We start from the raw sequence: 18,719 nt of genomic DNA on the forward strand, positions 1-18,719 counted from the left end.
AGGTTGTGTCCTGAATATTTCTCTTCCTGTTGAGATAGCAGAGATCTGTCCAGACTCCTCCCCCACCCTATCACCATCATCTATAAAAGGTAGTCAAAGAAGATATGGAAGGAGGCAGCAGCCAGTCTCTTCCTGTGTGGACAGAGGTGAACCCACCCACTGCCTCTCTGTGCTGCTAAGAGATGAACTCCTTGTGACCAGCACTGCAGCACAGTTTTATGATTAGAATCTGCTCTAGCTGCAATGCTGGCCACAAATAGTTAGTATCTCAGCAGGAAACTGCCTCATGCTTGCAGGCAGGATCTCATCTGTGGGTCACATGACATCACATTTTTTCAAAGGGAATTTCTGATGAAGGCTGCATCAAATATGGAAATCATCATACTCTCTAGGGTACAGATGGCCTATGAATTTCCCATCTTCTTTCATTTGTAGTTAGCTACATAGAGCAGGTACCCTTGTTACCTATTTTCAACTCATTCTGTAATTGGTTGCTGACAATAACGCTCCGATCTGACAGGCCCTTTTAGGAATACAGAGTGTCTGTATTTTGTCAAAAAAAAAAAAGTAAAAGCTTTAATAATATTTGTCATTAGTCCATGCAAGCTGAACTGAAGGAATCGACGTTTTACCATATGTAGAATTTTGTACATTTTTATCTGATTGGACAGTTCTAAACTGCTGCACTAGCACTTTATTGTGACAAACTTGCATCATCTTGCATTTTCATAAGAGCAACACAAAATCCTAATTCATAATTACGACACAAAATTATAATTCATATTTATCAGAACAGTCGTAATTTATGATTTTGTAAGTTGTAATCATAATTTTGTGTTTCATTTGTAATTCTGTAATTTAGCGTAATTACACACAATTTACCAAAATATCAGGTGACAGAAAATCATAATTTTGTGTTTTCTGCAAAAATTTGCCTTGAAAAAAACTTGTAGTTACGAACATTTTGTTATAAAAATGTGATCGTAGTTATGAAAATGTTGTGTATGGTAGTAATCACGCTAAATTTATGTGTTTACAATTTTCCATTAGGATTGTAGTTATATAAAACGATGCAAAATTAGCAAAACTGTAATTTGCACATTACGATAATCACTCCAATTGACTACCGTCAGGGCCGGATTTGTACTTTTTACCGCTCAAGGCCCACTATCACCAGCTGCCCCCTGACAACAGTATCCTACCCCCCCCCCCCCCCCAACACGGCAGGGTTCAGATTGTAGGCACCTCTGAGGACAATTAGTGAAGTGATGGCTGGATTAAAATTATAAGATCCTCTGAGGACAGTTAGTGACAGGATGGCAGGGATTAGATTGTAAGCTTCTTGGCACATTCAGTCAGAGACAGGCAGCTCGGAAATCCCGGTAAGTGCCCTTTTGCTTCCCCTTTGTCCCCTGATTGCCAGATCTGGCTTTTGGTAGCCACCCACTGCTATGTGCAAACTCTGTTTAGCAGGACGAATGTTCAGCAGGCTAAATGCTACTACCATCCTTCTGCCTACAGCCCGCACCTTGCTTTCCTGGTGCCCTAGCCCTAGGTTCTCAACATGTGGTACGCGTACCCCAGGGGGTACTTCTGATGGTTCCAGGGGGTACTCTGGCTTGATATACTTAACCAAGAATAACAAATGTAGAGTTTTAGATAATGATAAATCTTATTTCACTAACACCAAATTAGTATTTTAGCTAATTAAAAGCAATAGTAAATGCTTGGAAATTGTTTAGAACCAATTATGTGCTATGATTTAATTATAGATTTTTTTAGATTTGTCAAGGGGTACGTGTGATAATGTTTACTATGCTAGGGGGTACTTGATGAGTACAGGGGTTTAAAAGGGGTACACACCGATAAAATGTTGAGAAACACTGCCCTAGGCCATGGCCTATGAGGCCTTGCCTGAAATCCGGCCATGACTACCGTATGGTGCTTTTCCAATAACACAGTCCACAGCCTGCCAATAGCGACACTTGCTGCACGCCACTCTCCATCTTTCCAGCTCTTCCTCTTTAACAACCAGAAGTGCGACTAAAACGGCGGAAGTGACGGGAAGCTAGATAGCATGGTGGGAATATAGGTAAGTTAACCCCTCCTGCTACTGACCGGTGAATGCACTGCATCTCTCTACACAGCGCACCTCTCTACACATTTTGCAAATCTGTTCCCACTCATCCTTAAAAAAAAGTTTTACATATGACATTTAGTGACTAGCATCCACACAGATGTTCACATATGGGAAAGGCACCATTTCACCACCTGTGTGCCAAAGAGTGCTGGGACAAGAGCACCAAAGGCAGAAATTCCAAAGTCTGCCCATCCCTATGAAATTAAGTAGATCCCCTCCACCAGTATAGGCCCCCAGATGATCCCACGGTATTGGGTAGTCCTCCCCACCCCCCCACACAGAATACGTACTAGTCAGATGTGCTCGAAGTATTAAGTAGGTCCCCCTTCCCTAGTATAGGTTGCCAAATGTGCTCCCAGTATAAGTTAGCCCCCCCCCCCCTAGTATAGGTAGCCAGATGTGTTTCAAATATTAGGTAGGCCCCCCTCCCCCAGTATAGGTAGCCATATGTGCTACCAGAATTAGGTAGCCCCTCCCCCCTAGTATAGGTAGCCAGATGTGCTCCTAGAATAAGGTAGGTCTCCCCACCTCAGTATAGGTAGCCAGATGTGCCCCCAGTATTATGTAAATCCCACCTCCCCTACTGTATGTAGCTAGATGTGCCCCCAGTATTACCCCCCCTCCCCAGTATAGGTAGCCAGAAGTGCCTCCAGTATTAGGTAGCCCTTCCTCCCCCCCAGTATAGATAGTGGATATGCACCAAACTTTTCAGTGAGTTAGTATAATAAAGGATCAGGCAGCAGGTTGTTAGCTGAAGAGAGCTGCACTTGGATTGGATTTCATGCAAACAGATCATTCCTTCTCATACTCAGTGCACATCAGCAACATGCAGTATAATTCATTGTAGAAAGAAGAGATGAGAAAAATGATCCATCAGAGCGTCTATATTTTCATTATATTCACATATATTCTCTATTCCTGACATTATAGTGCCACTTGACAAAAAATACAATTCACAGTTTAGGAATTCGATCTGTCACAACCCCTTTACAGTTAACCTGATACAAGCTCCTGAAATTAACCTTAAACCTGAAATCCAGATAGGTAGAAAACATCACATTTGCTGTGAATATTAAGTGTATTTTTTGGCTTACAAAGTTCTACATGATCATTTCATGAAGATTCATCCTAATGTCTCAACTGTTACCTGGACCAACCATGTAGACCTCTGACACACCAGTATATAAATACTGCTGACTTGCAGTGGTGTGGCACTTAGCAAAGCATAATGTGAGATGTGTGTGGTGTGTGTGTGTGTGTGTGTGTGTGTGTGTGTGTGTGTGTGTGTGTGTGTGTGTGTGTGTGTGTGTCAGTGCTTATAAGCCAGGGACTATTCCTGTGACTGATCCCACCTCACTCTCAGACTGAAGAAGATGCAAGGACTGCCTGTTGGCTGCAAACACACTCCCACCACTTTTGACATTATTAGAATTAAAGCATACCGGGCACAAGTTTTTTTTTTTCATTAATGAACCTACCCATAAGGAAGGTTCATAATAGAGTGTGTCATGGGGGGTGGGGTGTTGTGGTGAGCCTCACTTCACATCTACATGGTGTTGCTTCTCTGGTACCCAGCCCATACTGGATGCATCATCGTCTTTTGGATGGATTGTATCTGCCGAGTTTTGTAGTTCCCATACCAGAAGATGTAGTCAGTGGATGTAACAAGTGACAAGTGCATCTCTGTACTTGTATCCACAGGCTACACCCCCTGGCATGCAATAGAGTGCACATGTGCATGACACACTGCCAGAAACACAAAATGTGGCAGATGCAGTCCATTTGTAGAGAAGATGGTGCATACAGTTTAGGCCGGGAGCCATATGAGCAGCATCTCACAAGAAGCGAGGCTATGGGAACTCGGGGAGGTTAATTTTTTAAAAAAATTACTGTGCTCAGTTCCTTTCAAGTGTGAGAGCAGAGCCGGGACAAGGTCCTCCAGCACCCAGGCTGAAACACCAAAGTGCGCCCCTCCATCCCTCCAACCCCAGTCGTCACACACTGATTGCTATTAGACTAAGAGGCGCCTCAGGGCCCCCAACTCACCCAACACCTTAAATAGTTATCTGGCTTGCAGTCACTGCCGTGTATCCCCTTTTCTTGTTTTTTCTGCTTCAAACACAATAGGGGAATGATAGCTGAGTGAGTTGTGCGCCTCTCCTACACTGCGCCCTGAGGCTGCGGCCTCTCTCGCCTCTGTCTCGGCATGGCCCTGGGTGAGAGAATTGGATCATGTGATCATATTGATAAATAGTCATTACAAGTACATGGGTGCGTTATTACCAACCAGGATACCCCGAGCTGGGACAAGGTCCTCCAGCACCCAAGGCTGAGACACCAAAGTGCGCCCCTCCATCCCTCCCACCCCAGCCGTCACACACTGATTACTATTAGACTAAGAGGCGCCACAGGGCCCACAACCTCCCCAACACCTTAATATCTAGTTATCTGGCTTGCAGTCACTGCTATGTATCCCCTTTTCTTATTTCTTTCTGCTTCATACACAATTAGGAATGACAGCTGAATGAATTGTGCGCCCCCTCCTACATTGCGCCCTGAGGCTGGAGCCTCTCCAGCCTATGCCTCGGCCCGGCCCTGCCCCTGATTCTCAAAAGAATCATCCAGTCAGCATTAACTCCACAAGCGCCGCACTAAGCCACCGCTCACAACTGCGCCTCATACACTGAGCAGCCACCCACAACTGCACCGCCCAGTTGCAGCCACACTAAAGGCACTACCCACACTAAGCCGCCGCCCACAATTGTGCCACCCACTCTAAGCAGCTGCCTATAGGTGCGTTCGTACATACTTAATTATTCATAGACCCACCTGTAGGTGTGCCTACGCCCCAACCACCGCACTGAGCTGCCCACACTAAACCGCCACCCACAGTTGCTTCCACATCGATGCATTTTTACAACCTTTGGTTAGTATATAGGATAGAAAAATTAAAAAATCTGTAAAACCTGTAAAGACACATAAAGATGTTTTTTTCTTACTTGACAGGGCTTAACTTTTAAAGGGAAATTTCACTTTCATTATAACATGTTCAATTTAATATTTTCCCTTGTAGGGGAGGAGCATATGTCAGTATTTTCAGCAAATGCCATTGCCAAGGTGTATTAACTTTTTCTCCTGAGTTTTCTCCCAGATATTTGCACACCTTGTCAACAAAATGCAACCAGAAAGCAAGAAAATATAAAAAATAATTTTGATAGTCCTTTTTCACCTATTTTTTTAGTATGTTTTCAATTGCAAAGTGCTGAAAAGTTATTTTATAGATGAGATGAAAAATTATCTCTTAGGAGAAACCTCAGGAGAAAAGATTACTTGAATAAGAGCCAATGAGTTTAATTTGAAGTGAAAAATATTCCATATTGGAAGATGCAGATGCTTCAGACGTAAATCACAGACACAAAGATCTTTCTTATCTCCACAACACCTGGTAGATCTGAGGTTACAAGAGCACCAGAACTACAAGAATGCATTGATTAGTTGGTTATCTGATAGATCGTTGTCCAGTTTTGTTTGTAGCTTCCTTCAGTGTTCCGTCTGGTCCTCAGTCTCTCCGTTGTCAGTTTGTGTTCTCATCTTGTCTTTCTGAACTTGACAGTGTCTGATCTCACACCGAGATGTTTAATCTCCTCTGGGTACCTGTGTTGCCTTTATATTTATAGTCCTGTCCATGCGAATTTGTGACTCCGACATGATTCTTCAGCTGAAGTCCATTGTGTATCCTGGAGTCACCCTGTCTCTTGGTCTCTCGTGTCTGTTAATAACTCCCAAAGTGTCTCAGTAACGGCATCCGCCAAGCCTTCAAACCTCCACCGGTTCCAGGGGCTGCAGATGAGCTTTCAAAAGCTGAATGCTGCTGAGTATCTTCTTCTGGTGGCCAGAAAGTGTCACACCAATTAGTTGGATGTCTCTAGATGTGAGAAAAGTGAGATCGCGTTCAAGGAGGGACAGAGTGTGGGAAAAGCAGAAAACATGCTTAGAGGGTAAATTATTCAGACAAGTGAGACAAATGTTCTATTCCTAATGACACCTTGATGAAAATATTGTTTTTTTACAGAAAGTTCACATAACGCCTAGATAAGGCTAATGTTCACATAAGGCTAATGTTTCTTTACTTTATTCTGGGTAAAGTAGGAATTTTAAGGCGTTATTCATATTCAATTGAAAATTGTCTCCAAAATAGTATTTGATTGTAATTTGGGCATCACAAGTGACACTGAAACAGAGAACAGTAACAGACCAGCTATAGGTACAGAGGGTAGTAACAGATAGTGACACAGAAGAGTTAGTATGAGGAGAAGTTTTAGGTAAGGGTAGACAGTTTGCCAGGAGCTAGATTAGGATTACGGTAGCCATTGTGAAGGGTAGATTAATATTAGGCATTGGGAGGGGAACATTGGGAAGTGTACCTGAAATGTTTTAAAAGAAAGTGTTTATACTTACCTGGGACTTCCTCCAGTCCCTTTTAGGCTGTGTGCTCCCTTGTTATCTTCCCGGGCCACTCCGATCCACCGGTAGCCATCCCGGTATATTTCTCCAGTCACACACTGCCACGCATGCGTGGTCCCAGCTGCACCACACGCCACGTCACACTCCCGTGGCCAGGAGCATTCTGCGGCTGCAAAAGAGCGCAACTGCTGAAATATCCCCTGATGACCAGCGGTGGCTCAGAGTGGCTCAGGGAGGCAGGGAGGGAGCCCATGGCCTGAAAGGGGCTGGGGGAAACCACAGGTAAGAATAAATGCTTTCTTTTAAATCATATCAGGTTTCCTTTAAGCATGGGAGGTAGGCAGTTGGTGTTGGGCATTGGCAGAGAGAAGGTTAATATTAAGCATTGGGTGGCAGAAGGTTAGTAACAAACATTGGAAGGAGGAAGCTTAGTATTAGTCACTGGGAGAGAAAGGTTAATGTTAGGCTTTGGGAAATGGAAGGTTAATATTATTGATGATTGTAATCTGCTAATTATGATAACGCAAAGTTTCATGTACATTTTTGCAATTACATAATTACGATTTGTGTAATTTTTGCGTAGTTTCATGCGGACTTTAGAGGTTAATAGGAAAGCCCCCATACATCCTATTGTCGCCAAAATTGCTACACAGGTTACACATTTTTTTTTCAAAAAGACCTTACAGTTTTTGAGAAAATCGATTTTAAAAATGTAAAGGAAAATGTTTGTTTTTTTTTAAATCAGAAAAATGACATTTTTCCTTTGGTCTTTTTGAGATATTATTTTTTGCCTTGTTCCCACTATTCCCCTTAACATTTGCAGCAACTTTGGTGATGATAGCTTGTAAGAGGGCTTTGCTATTAACCGCTAGTCGGAACAAAATTACAGTATGCAAAATTGCGAAATTATGGCCCTGGCTCTGCTGTGAGTTATGGCTGCTGATAAGCTAATTACACTCTGATGTAGGTGCACACAGGACACACTGCACTAATATGTGAAATGAAAACTTTCTATTGTGTGGTGTGCAAGAGTTCACGTGTGCTGTAAGGAAGTCAAAACAAAAACAGAATACTTTAGAGGCCAGTTGACCCAAGGAGAGCTTTTCACTGAAATGAAATGGCCAGTTAGATGGTCAATATAATGGTAATAATTCTGGCTTGCATGCAACTTGTATGCAGCCGAGAACCGGACCAATCAAATGCAAAGCATTTTTTTTGATTGGCCCATTCCAGGATATATACAATCATTGCCAGTTCAAGCAGCCATGGGACCCAGGGTCAAAATTTACCGGGGATCCCATGTCCCCCCACCCCAATGCAGCATATTTATCCACCAGGGCCCCAAGGTAGCTGGCACTCACCTAGTTCTTTCTCCTCAACTTTGCTGTGCTCCTCGGGCCCTCCTGCCCAGGTCTACACCTGACTTTTGCTCCCTGGGGCCCCTGAAAAGTTTTGTCTGGGATAGAAACTTTGTGCGCTCTTGCCTTCATCCTCTTAGAGGCACCACTTGTCAGTGACCCAGTGTATTGTAATTGATATGCGACGGGTCATGTAGAAGAGGCAGCCAGCATGGATGAAGATGGGTAGAATGAATGGCTGTTCGGACAGGTGGGTTGCTATGCTGACAAAACTTTGCAGGGGGCCTGAAAAACATGAATCAGATCAGGGAGACCTGGGGGGGGGGGTAGGGGAGGGCTCTAGTGCTCAGAGGCCCTTCTGCAATTTCCCCCTTTTCCCTTTATGGCAGCGCCAGACTTGTAAGTTTCCATCTCACTGACCATCTTTAGTGAAAACATTGGCAGCTTCAATAGAGTTATCTTGTTTGAGATAAGTGCAGTGCTTTTGACCTTAGTTAGCAGAACTCGTGTTGTAAACTCTTGGAATGCTTTGCTGTCTCTCTAGCAGAAAATATAGAAACTGAAAGCAGAAGTCCCCTGTTAATGTATCACAATGCCTCCTAGTGACAAATTAGTAGCAAACAAATGTAACAAACAAGAAAGAGAAAAAAAAAGTGCTAAAATAAATTGGTCTGGAGCACTTGCAAGCCTCTAAATAAATTGGCTGCTAAAGGGCAGGGGCGTTACTAGCCCCAAAGATCAGTGGCATGTGCCACGGATCTATTCTGGGGTGCCCGGATGTCCCCTAGGCAGAGTCAGAGCTGTGGAGCCCCTATGGTCATGCTGGGAGCTGTGGTGCCTCAATGTGGGCATACTGGGTGCTGTGGTTCCATGCTGGGTGCTGTGATGCCTTTATGGGGGCATGCAGGGAGCTGTGGTTATTCTATGGGAGCATGCTGGGAGTTGTGGTGCCTCAATAGGAGGCCCGTGAGAGCATGGGATGGGGGTCCACTAGAAGGTCAGGGAATGCTATGGGGGACTGGCAGCAGGCCAGCCTGCCCAGCAGAAAGCCAGACTAGCCAGCACAGAAGCCGGGTAACTCTGCCTAGTTATGTTTAAGTGTTACTGCCTATTTATGTGATATGCTGCATTTATTTATATATTTATTGTATTAATGGAGAGGGGGGCTTCATCCAACATTTTGCTGATCAGGCCTACTTAGATCGTTGTAAAGTTCATGTAAATTTGGCTCCACCCATGAGCACACCCACATTCTAGTGCATGGCCCAACCCATTTTTAGGCCAGAGTGCCCAAAAGTGCCCCGGATCTCTTTGGATCCTAGCAACGCCCTTGCTAAAGGGTTAAAAAGAAAAACATAAAGAAGTCAAAAGTACACTATGCTATTGTTACCCTGAAAGACATAAGTAATTCCAGAAGGAGAGAGTAAATGCTCTTACTCAGCTGTCAGACGGGAAATGACGTCTAGGCTTGTGTACCCGGCTTTATCGAAGTTCTCTTTGTAGCGCTCCATCTTGATGGCCTCCAGCCACTCGTGGGGTGAGGAGAGGGATGGGAAATCTGGCGGGCAGTTGCTCAGGAGCTGCTGAGAGGCTCTGATGGTGAAGAGAAAGTAAAAACTGTCTGGGTTAATAATCAGTTTGTTTTCTTTTAGAGCGATCTCATAAGGGCTCTTTCACATCAGAGCTTGCGTTGGAGAACGCTCAAAGCATACGTTTTGTTGTATGCCTTTTACTGCGTTTTGATATGCGTTGCACTGCAGTGAGTGTGCGTTTTTAATCCGTTTTCAATGCGTTACTGCACATAGAAAAACGCAGGTAATTTTTTTTTCTTTTAGTTGTCAACTTTCTACATTGTTCCTCTGTTGCATTCTGGGACTGATTGCCTGCGTTAACGGATTAAAAACGCGCATAGTGTGCGTTTTACATTGACTAACATTGTAATGCATAAAGCTAGCGTTGGCCAAAAAACTGCGCCTGGGTGCAGTGTAACGCAACGCACAAAAAGGCTGCGTTATATGTGAAAGCTAAAATGAAAGTCTATGGACTTTCATTTCACCTTGGGTAACGCAAACTTTATCCTTTGCGTTGAAACGCAGAAAATCTGCCCTAATGTGAAAGAGCCCTTAGTGACGTAAATAGACTTTACGATTGAATAATTTACAGAGGTGTTGGGATAACACGATAAATAAAACAACATAAACATTCCTGCTTTTAGCATAAAATAAAGGCGTGTTTTAAAAGTAAGTGCGTGTCTCAGAATCTACTTTTGCAGCCACCCCAGCTGACCTCTCTGTCTGGTCTTCGACACAAAATTCACACGCAGAGGCATATCTAGAGGGATTCAGGCATGGCTTGTGCCATGAGTGCCACAGCACCACGGGCCGATGCCTGCCCCTGTGCTGTGCCTCCATGCCTGCCCCGTCCCTCCCCATTACTCAGACCTCAGATCAGATTAATTCTGTTATCTGGGGAACATGGGTATCTAATGTATGTGGCTTAGTGTTAGGAAAGAGGACAGAGAAGGTATGAGTATGGATATTTCCAGAAAGTAACTTCAAGAATATAGCCAAAAAATACAAGCGCATTTTCAGTGTTTGCCAAAGACTCTATATTACCCAGATACGCCCCAGTTCACACGTTTTGTAGCCCTCGCCACAAGATGGCAGTCATTTACTTTCTACTTTACTTTCTTCCTCTGTCTTTGAAAGTGTGCAGATAATTAGGAAGAATTCTTTAAAGAAACTTGAACTGAAGATAAACTGATGACATAGACAATGCAAGATGGGAGGAGGGGCTCCGATGGTGATACAATGTGTAGTGAATGGAGGTAAGTAATAGGCACAGTCTCACCACGTGATAATAAGAGGTTACGTTTTTATTGTTAGACACCAATAAAAAGACAACGCATTTCACAGGACCTGCCCGCTTCCTCAGATCAATAATAGTGTCTGAGCCTGTATATGGGTGCCCACACTCCACACTGAGTGCATATCAGGTTTATTCTGGATGACTGAACTGAGGAAGCAAGCAAGGACCCGTGAAACGTGTTGTCTACAATTTAACCGCTATCTATAAACACTTCATTTCCATTATTTGGTGGGAATCATCTGTAGAGGTAAGATACCTCTATTTAATTATTTATAGTGACCAAAAGTAGTGAATATTGAATATTATACACGGGCGCCTCACACAATTCTCTTTGTCTTCTGAAGGGCAGCTAGCTCCATGATCTGTTCAATGTTCTGTTCTCTAAAATACTTTAAAAATGTTGTATAAATAAATAAGAATAATAGGAACACATCCTAGAGGCTTTGCGCAGTTAAAAACTGAATGTAATATATTTCACCACTCACCGACTGGTGGAAACTCCCACTGTCTTTAAACAACTGGAGTTCCTGATCATCCGGTCCAAAGAGCTGACAATTTGTTCAAACCGTGGCCTTTGGGAACGATCGCGTAGCCAGCAGTCTAACATGAGGAGGTGCAGAACACTGGGACAGTCAGGAGGTGGCGGTAGTCGGTATTCCTGGGAGATGACATCTAACACCTGATAATATAATATGTAAACAAGTGAAGGGATGTTACACAGGTGTAGCATTTTTGTGACGCTTCCCTTTGAACCTGTCTTTTTCAGATTCAGCTGGTCACCAGCAGTAAAAGCAAGGCAGAGAAGAAAAAAATAAATAAAATATAGTAAAATAAAAAGTGGGGCATTTATAAGAGCAGCCAATCAGGTTTGATCTTTCAGCCGGTACAGTGTGAAGACGGCTTTAAAGAAAACCTGAACTGAAAATTAAAAGTCAGAATAAGCATACACAAGTCATACTTACCTTCCATGTATTCTACTCCTCAATCTCTTTCTCCTCTCCCGCATCCTGTTTGTCCATTGTGAACAAGGGAATTTTCCGTCCTCCATTTTGAAAATGGCCATTACTCATAGCAGCTTTCTGGTCAGCATACAGTTAAACTGTAACATCGCCCACTTGAGCCATAGGGAAACATGGACATTACCTGGTACATCAGTTTTCCTCTCAGCTATAACTGACAGCAACTGATATTTTACTGACAGCAACTGATATATTTCAGATCTAACAAAATATTGTCAGAACTAGATGGGATTATTGTCAGAAGAAAATTTTGAGCTTCTGAGAGTAACTGATGGCAAGGTAACTATGTAATGTTCATTTGAAGTTACCTCATGTGTTTATTTTAAATATTTTTACTCAGTACAGGTTCTCTTTAACCACTTAAAGAGAACCCGAGGTGGGAATCTTAGAGTTAAATCTATACACAGAGGCTGGGTCTGGCTATAGTGCCCAGCCTCTGTTGCTAGTTGAATATTCCCTAAATCCCCCCTGCTCTCTGCACAAGCCCATAAATTACAGCCGCGCTGGCGACACTGAGCGTGTCGCAGCGGGCTCTGTTTACCATTCTAGTGCCACTCACGCCGCTCCCCCGCCTCCTGCAGAGCGCCGATCCCCGCCCACGTCTCTTCCCTCGCCGCTGATTAGAGAGAAGGGACTCGGGCAGGGAACTGCGCTCTGCAGGAGGCGGGGGAGCAGCGTGAGTGACACTAGAAAAGTAAACAGAGCCAGACAGCGCGGCTGTAATTTATGGGCTCGTGCAGAGCACAGGGGGGATTTAGGGAATATTCAACTAGCAACAGAGGCTGGGCACTATAGCCAGACCCAGCCTCTGTGTATAGATTTAACTCTAAGATTCCCACCTCGGGTTCTCTTTAAGGACTGCAGTCATAAAACCTCTTAAGGACCAGAGCCTTTTTTTCCATTCAGACCACTGCAGCTTTCACGGTTTATTGCTCGGTCATACAACCTACCACCTAAATGAATTTTACCTCCTTTTCTTCTCTCTAATACAGCTTTCTTTTGGTGCTATTTGATTGCTCCTGCGATTTTTACTTTTTATTATATTCATCAAAAAAGACATGAATTTTGGCAAAAAAATGATTTTTTTAACTTTCTGTGCTGACATTTTTCAAATAAAGTAAAATTTCTGTATACATGCAGAAATGTGGACAAACATGTTTTTGATTAAAAAAAAACCCCATTCAGTGTATATTTATTGGTTTGGGTAAAAGTTATAGCGTTTACAAACTATGGTGCAAAAAGTGAATTTTCCCATTTTGAAGCATCTCCGACTTTTCTGAGCACCTGTCATGTTTCATGAGGTGCTAAAATTCCAGGATAGTATAAATATCCCCCAAATGACCCCATTTTGGAAAGAAGACATCCCAAAGTATTCACTGAGAGGCATGGTGAGTTCATAGAAGATTTTATTTTTTGTCACAAGTTAGCGGAAAATGACATTTTGTGACAAAAAAAAAAAGGAAAAAAAAAATTTCCATTTCTTCTAACTTGCGACAAAAAAAAATGAAATCTGCCACGGACTCACTATGCTCCTCTCTGAATACCTTGAAGTGTCTACTTTCCAAAATGGGGTCATTTATGGGGTGTGTTTACTGTCCTGGCATTTTGGGGGGTGCTAAATAGTAAGCACCCCTGTAAAGCCTAAAGGTGCTCATTGCACTTAGGGCCCCTTAGCGCAGTTAGGCTGCAAAAAAAGTGCCACACATGTGATATCGCCGTACTCAGGAGAAGTAGTATAATGTGTTTTGGGGTGTATTTTTGCACATACCCATGGTGGGTGGGTGAAATATCTCTGTAAATCACAATTTTTTGATTTTTTTACACACAATTGTCCATTTACAGAGATATTTCTCCCACTCGGCATGGGTATGTGTAAAAATACCCCCCGAAACACATCATACTACTTCTCCTGAGTACGGCGATACCACATGTGTGGCACTTTTTTGCACCCTTACTGCGCTAAGGGGCCCAAAGTCCAATGAGTACCATGCTGGGTGGGAGAAATATCTCTGTAAATCAGAATTTTTTGATTTTTTTACACATAATTGTCCACTTACAGAGCTATTTCTCCCACCCAGCATGGGTATGTGTAAAAATACACCCCAAAACACATTATACTACTTCTCCTGAGTACAGCGATACCTCATGTGTGACACTTTTTTAGCAGCCTAGTTGCGCAAAGGGGCCCAAAGTCCAATGAGCACCTTTAGGCTTTACAGGGGTGCTCACAATTTAGCAACCCCCCACATGCCAGGACCGTGAACAAACCCCACAAATGACCCCATTTTGGAAAGAAGACACCCCAAGGTATTCCATGAGGGGCATGGTGAGTTCATAGAAAAAAAAATTTTTGTCATAAGTGAGCGAAAAATGACATTTTGTGAAAAAAACATACAACAATTTCTGCTAACTTGTGACAAAAAATAAAATATTCTATGAACTCACCATGCACCTCACGGAATACTTTGGGGTGTCCTCTTTCCAAAATGGCATCATTCGTGGGGTCTGTCCTGGCATTTTAGGGTCTCTGCAATCATTACATGTATGGCCAGTATTAGGAGTTTCTGCTATACTCCTTATTTTGGGCATACGGGTAATGCACTCTGGGCTGAAAGGAAAAATGACAGTCAATCAATCAATCAATGTGGATGAAAAAATATCTGCCAAAAAAATGTGAAAAAAAAGAGGGGAAGGCGTCTGCCAGGACATAGGAGCTGCCACCCAAAAACGTCCACCCACTCAGCTTGTATGCCTTGGCAAAGCCGATTTATCCATTCACACCGATCGATGTGGATGAACAAATCATTGCCAGAGTTCTTTTTTGATACAAAGTGCTTGCCAAAGCATAGGAGCTCCAACACCACCCCTCAGCTCATATGCCTCGGCAAACGTATCTTTTTTACTGCAGAGGAGAAATCTCGTCCTGCAGCGCTGCATGCACTGACTTGTGTGTAATCTGACAGACACACAATGCTTCTGTCAGGATGCACCATCAGTGCTGCAGCTGGTTGGTCGGTCGGTCGGTCCACCTGGAAGGGTAAAGGATGGAAAAAAGAGAGAAAAACACACACAAAAAAAACAAGCAAGCAGCAAAGCAATAACTTCATTAACATCAACTTTTATAAACTTTAATGAACATTTTTAACCCAAACATTAACATTGGGAACCAAACATTAACTTTTTTGCTTACCTGTTTTTTTTATTTGTTTTTTTTTTTCTTACCTTTCTGAGGACAAACCTCTCGTCCCCCATAGGACAATATGCAAAGTGCAAATCGCACAGAGATGTGGCGAAGTACATTATGCACTTTGTCCCAAGTGAAAGGAGAGGTTTCTGGCAGCACTGTGTATTAGGGTCTCTGGAAACCTGATGTCTGGGTTCACACTGCATATTGGCTTATCCGGTGGGTCGCGCGCACCGCATCGCCCCAAACAGACCTTCAGAGAATACCGCTAGAGTAGCATTCGACAGTAATCGCATTCGGCCTAGTAAGTAACTGCGTCGCCGTAGACTAACATGACTTCCGGGCCGACCCAAATTGCCACAGAAGCCACCCAGTAACGTAGGCATGCACTAGCGTTAAGTCAAGCACTTCCGGCGTAGGGGGGGGACCGCAAAGTGTGACTTTCGCTAGGCAATTTTCCCTAACGCATCACGCCAGTGTGAAATAGCACAGAGACCCTTGTGTGCCTACTGCTATGTTTGGAGTTCCCTACTCTCTAAAAGTGTATCTGCTCATGATACCTCTGGAAACACTCCCCTAGGCATAGACCAGGCTGGTCAGGACACATGGGACAGTAAACAGAGGTGTCACGCCTTGTTCCAGCCCTGCTGCAGACACGACAACGTTTTCTTGGGGTGCGTTGATTTGGGCCACTCGGAATGGGAAAGGCGTAGTGCCTTTCATGCAGCCGGCTAACTGCATTTTGGGGTTGGGCCACGGCACCTCCTGGATACAGGAGTTCCATAACGATGTCTTCCTGGAATTTAAGGAACGCTCCAGTTCTCCCAGCCTTACTGTAGAGAACAAAGCTGTTGTAAATACCCAATTGAATTAGATAAACAGACACTTTTTTATACCAGCGTCTGGTTTTGCGGGAAACTAAATAGGGCCCTAACATCTGGTCATTGAAGTCCACCCCTCCCATGTAAGCATTATAGTCGTGGACGGCGAGGGGTTTTTCAGTGACCTCAGTTGCCCGTTGAATTTGGACTGTCGTGTCTGTGTGAATGGTGGACAGAAGGTAAACGTCCCTCTTGTCCTTCCATTTCACCGCGAGCAGGTCATCTGTACACAAGGCAGCCCTTTCCCCCCGTGCAAGCCGGGTACTAACGAGCCGTTGGGGGAAGCCCCGGCGACTAGGCCGCACGGTGCACAGCAGCGGATCCCTTCTATCTTTAAATGCTGATAGAGGGCCACACTTGTGTAGAAGTTGTCCACATAAAGATGGTACCCCTCCTGGAACAAAGGTGACACCAAGTCCCACACAATCTTGCCACTGCTCCCCAGGTAGTCAGGGCATCCGACCGGCTCCAATTTTGAGTCTTTTCCCTCATAGACCCTAAAACCATAAGTATAGCCTGTGGCCCTTTCACAGAGCTTATACAGTTTCACCCCATACCGGGCGCGCTTGCTTGGGATGTACTGTTTGATGCCAAGGCGCCCGGTAAAATGTATGAGGGACTCGTCTACACAAATGTGCTGTTCAGGGGTATAAGCATCTGCAAATTTTGATGACATGTGGTCTATGAGGGGCCGAATTTTGTGGAGCCGGTCATAAGCAGGGTGGTCACTCCGATGACAGGTTGTGTTGTCATTGAACTGCAGGAAGCGCAGGATCATCTCAAACCGTGTCCTGGACATGACAGCAGAGAACATGGGCAGGTGATATATTGGGCGCGTAGACCAATAAGACCGCAATACATTCAATTTGACTAGACCCATGTTAAGGAGAAGGCCCAAAAAAGTTTTAAGTTCGGAAACTTGGAGTGGTTTCCACCGGTAAGCCTGGGAATAGTACTTATCCGGGTTGTCGGTGATGTATTGTGTGGCATAACGGTTGGTCTCAGCCACAATTAAGTCGTAGAGATCCTCGGTGAAGAACAGATGAAAAAAGTCTAGGGCCGTTACTAGATTATCTGTGAAAGGGGGCAGTACGGGTGCGTCGGAACCAGGGGATTGCCAATTGGGATTTGCCAGCACCTCTGGAAGACTATGGGTAGTACGGGCCCGTTTTCTTGGTGGCTGCGACTCGGGTCTTAATGCACGTGCCACCGAACCAGTTTCAACTTCCCTTCTGGTGCTCACCACTTCACCAGGGTCTACGGAAGTACTGGTGCCAGGTCCAGGAGATGCTGCGCTGCTGGTGTATGCCTCACCATGAAACCTCAGACCAGCGCTAGCACCACTCTGCTGCCCTTGAGGCAGATCCTGCGCCACCTGCGGTCCAGTGACATGGGGTGTGGTACGCCTGGCTCTAGCCGGGACCTCAACCTCGTTATCGCTATCGGTCAGCGAGCCACTGCTGTCCACAGGTTCGTACTCTGACCCAGAAGATTCGTCGGATGAGATGTCCCAATCGTCCTCATCCGACTGGGCCATGTACCTGAGAACCTCATCATCGGAATACCCCTTTCTTGCCATGGTGGGCTGCTAAATTTAGGGGGTATTCCTCTGAGACTACCCAGGAAAAAGAGCACCTACCTAGCAAAAGGGAGTACTTGCGGAGCAGAAAGCTGTGGTCACTGAGTTTTGAAAAAAAAAAATCAAAACTGATCTTTACAGTGCCACAGCTATTGCAGGGCCGGGCCGAGGCATAGGCTGGAGAGGCTCCAGCCTCAGGGTGCAGTGTAGGAGGGGGCGCAGAATTCATTCAGCTGTCATTCCTAATTGTGTTTGAAGCAGAAAGAAATAAGAAAAGGGGATACAAAGCAGTGACTGCAAGCCATATAACTAGATATTAAGGTGTTGGGGAGGTTGTGGGCCCTGTGGCACCTCTTAGTCTAATAGCAATCAGTGTGTGACGGCTGGGGTGGCAGGGATGGAGGGGCGCACTTTGGGTGCTGGAGGACCTTGTCCCGCCTCTGAGCTATTGTACAGTGTTTTTTGCAGTGATCAGAAAAAAAATTCTGTCACTGCGGTGGGGCGGGCTGAATGCAAGTGCAGGCGAACGATCAGGCCTGATCGGCAAACACAGTGGATCCTAATGACCCCAATATAGATCTGTGTGCGATCAGTAATGATCACTTACAGATACTATATAGTACCAATGCTGATTAGCGACAGTGATGACGCTAATCAGCGACTAATTAGTGACTGTGGTGCGGTGGGCTGAGCGCTAACTGACACTAACACAGGGGCCTAGCTAACTGGCCTAACTGTTAACACTAGTGATACTAAAAACACTGTTTCTAGGATAGTGACCAGGGGGGGGGGGGGGGGTCAGGGGGCAATCAGACAGCAATGGGGCAATCAGAAACAATCACAGACAATCAGAGGGCAATCAAGGCAATTACAACACAATTAGAGCCAATAAGAGTGATTAGAGGGCAATCTCACAGCCAGTCAGCGCAATCAAAGCCAATCGCGGGGCAATCGAAGCCAATCACAATACAATCGAAAACCAATCACGGGACAATCGAAAACCAATCACGGGACAATCGAAGCCAATCACGGGACAATCGAAGCCAATCACAGCACAATCGAAGCCAATCACGGGACAATCGAAGCCAATCACGGGACAATCGAAGCCAATCACAGCACAATTGAAGCCAATCACAGGACAATCAAAAACCAATCACGGGACAATCTAAGTCAGTCACAGGGCAATTGAGACAATTGGAGCCAATCAAAACACAATCAAGCGTTAC

The 18,719-nt window shown here is 44.6% G+C and overlaps 1 protein-coding gene across 1 annotated transcript in view; it reads right to left on the reverse strand.

The window, feature by feature from the left end:
* Positions 1–3,009: 3,009 nt before the first annotated feature.
* Positions 3,010–18,719, reverse strand: part of LOC137535907 (ephrin type-B receptor 5-like) — a 133,713-nt gene continuing 118,003 nt past the window's right edge. The window contains exons 14-16 of the mRNA XM_068257781.1: positions 11,316–11,509; positions 9,400–9,555; positions 3,010–6,065 (exon numbers count right to left, since the gene is read on the reverse strand). Of these exons, the coding sequence (XP_068113882.1) occupies positions 5,957–6,065; positions 9,400–9,555; positions 11,316–11,509 (459 nt within the window). The 3' untranslated portion in view covers positions 3,010–5,956. The remainder of the gene's footprint in view (positions 6,066–9,399; positions 9,556–11,315; positions 11,510–18,719) is intronic.

The sequence above is a fragment of the Hyperolius riggenbachi genome, chromosome 10 (assembly GCF_040937935.1).
Source record: "Hyperolius riggenbachi isolate aHypRig1 chromosome 10, aHypRig1.pri, whole genome shotgun sequence".
NCBI lineage: Eukaryota > Metazoa > Chordata > Amphibia > Anura > Hyperoliidae > Hyperolius > Hyperolius riggenbachi.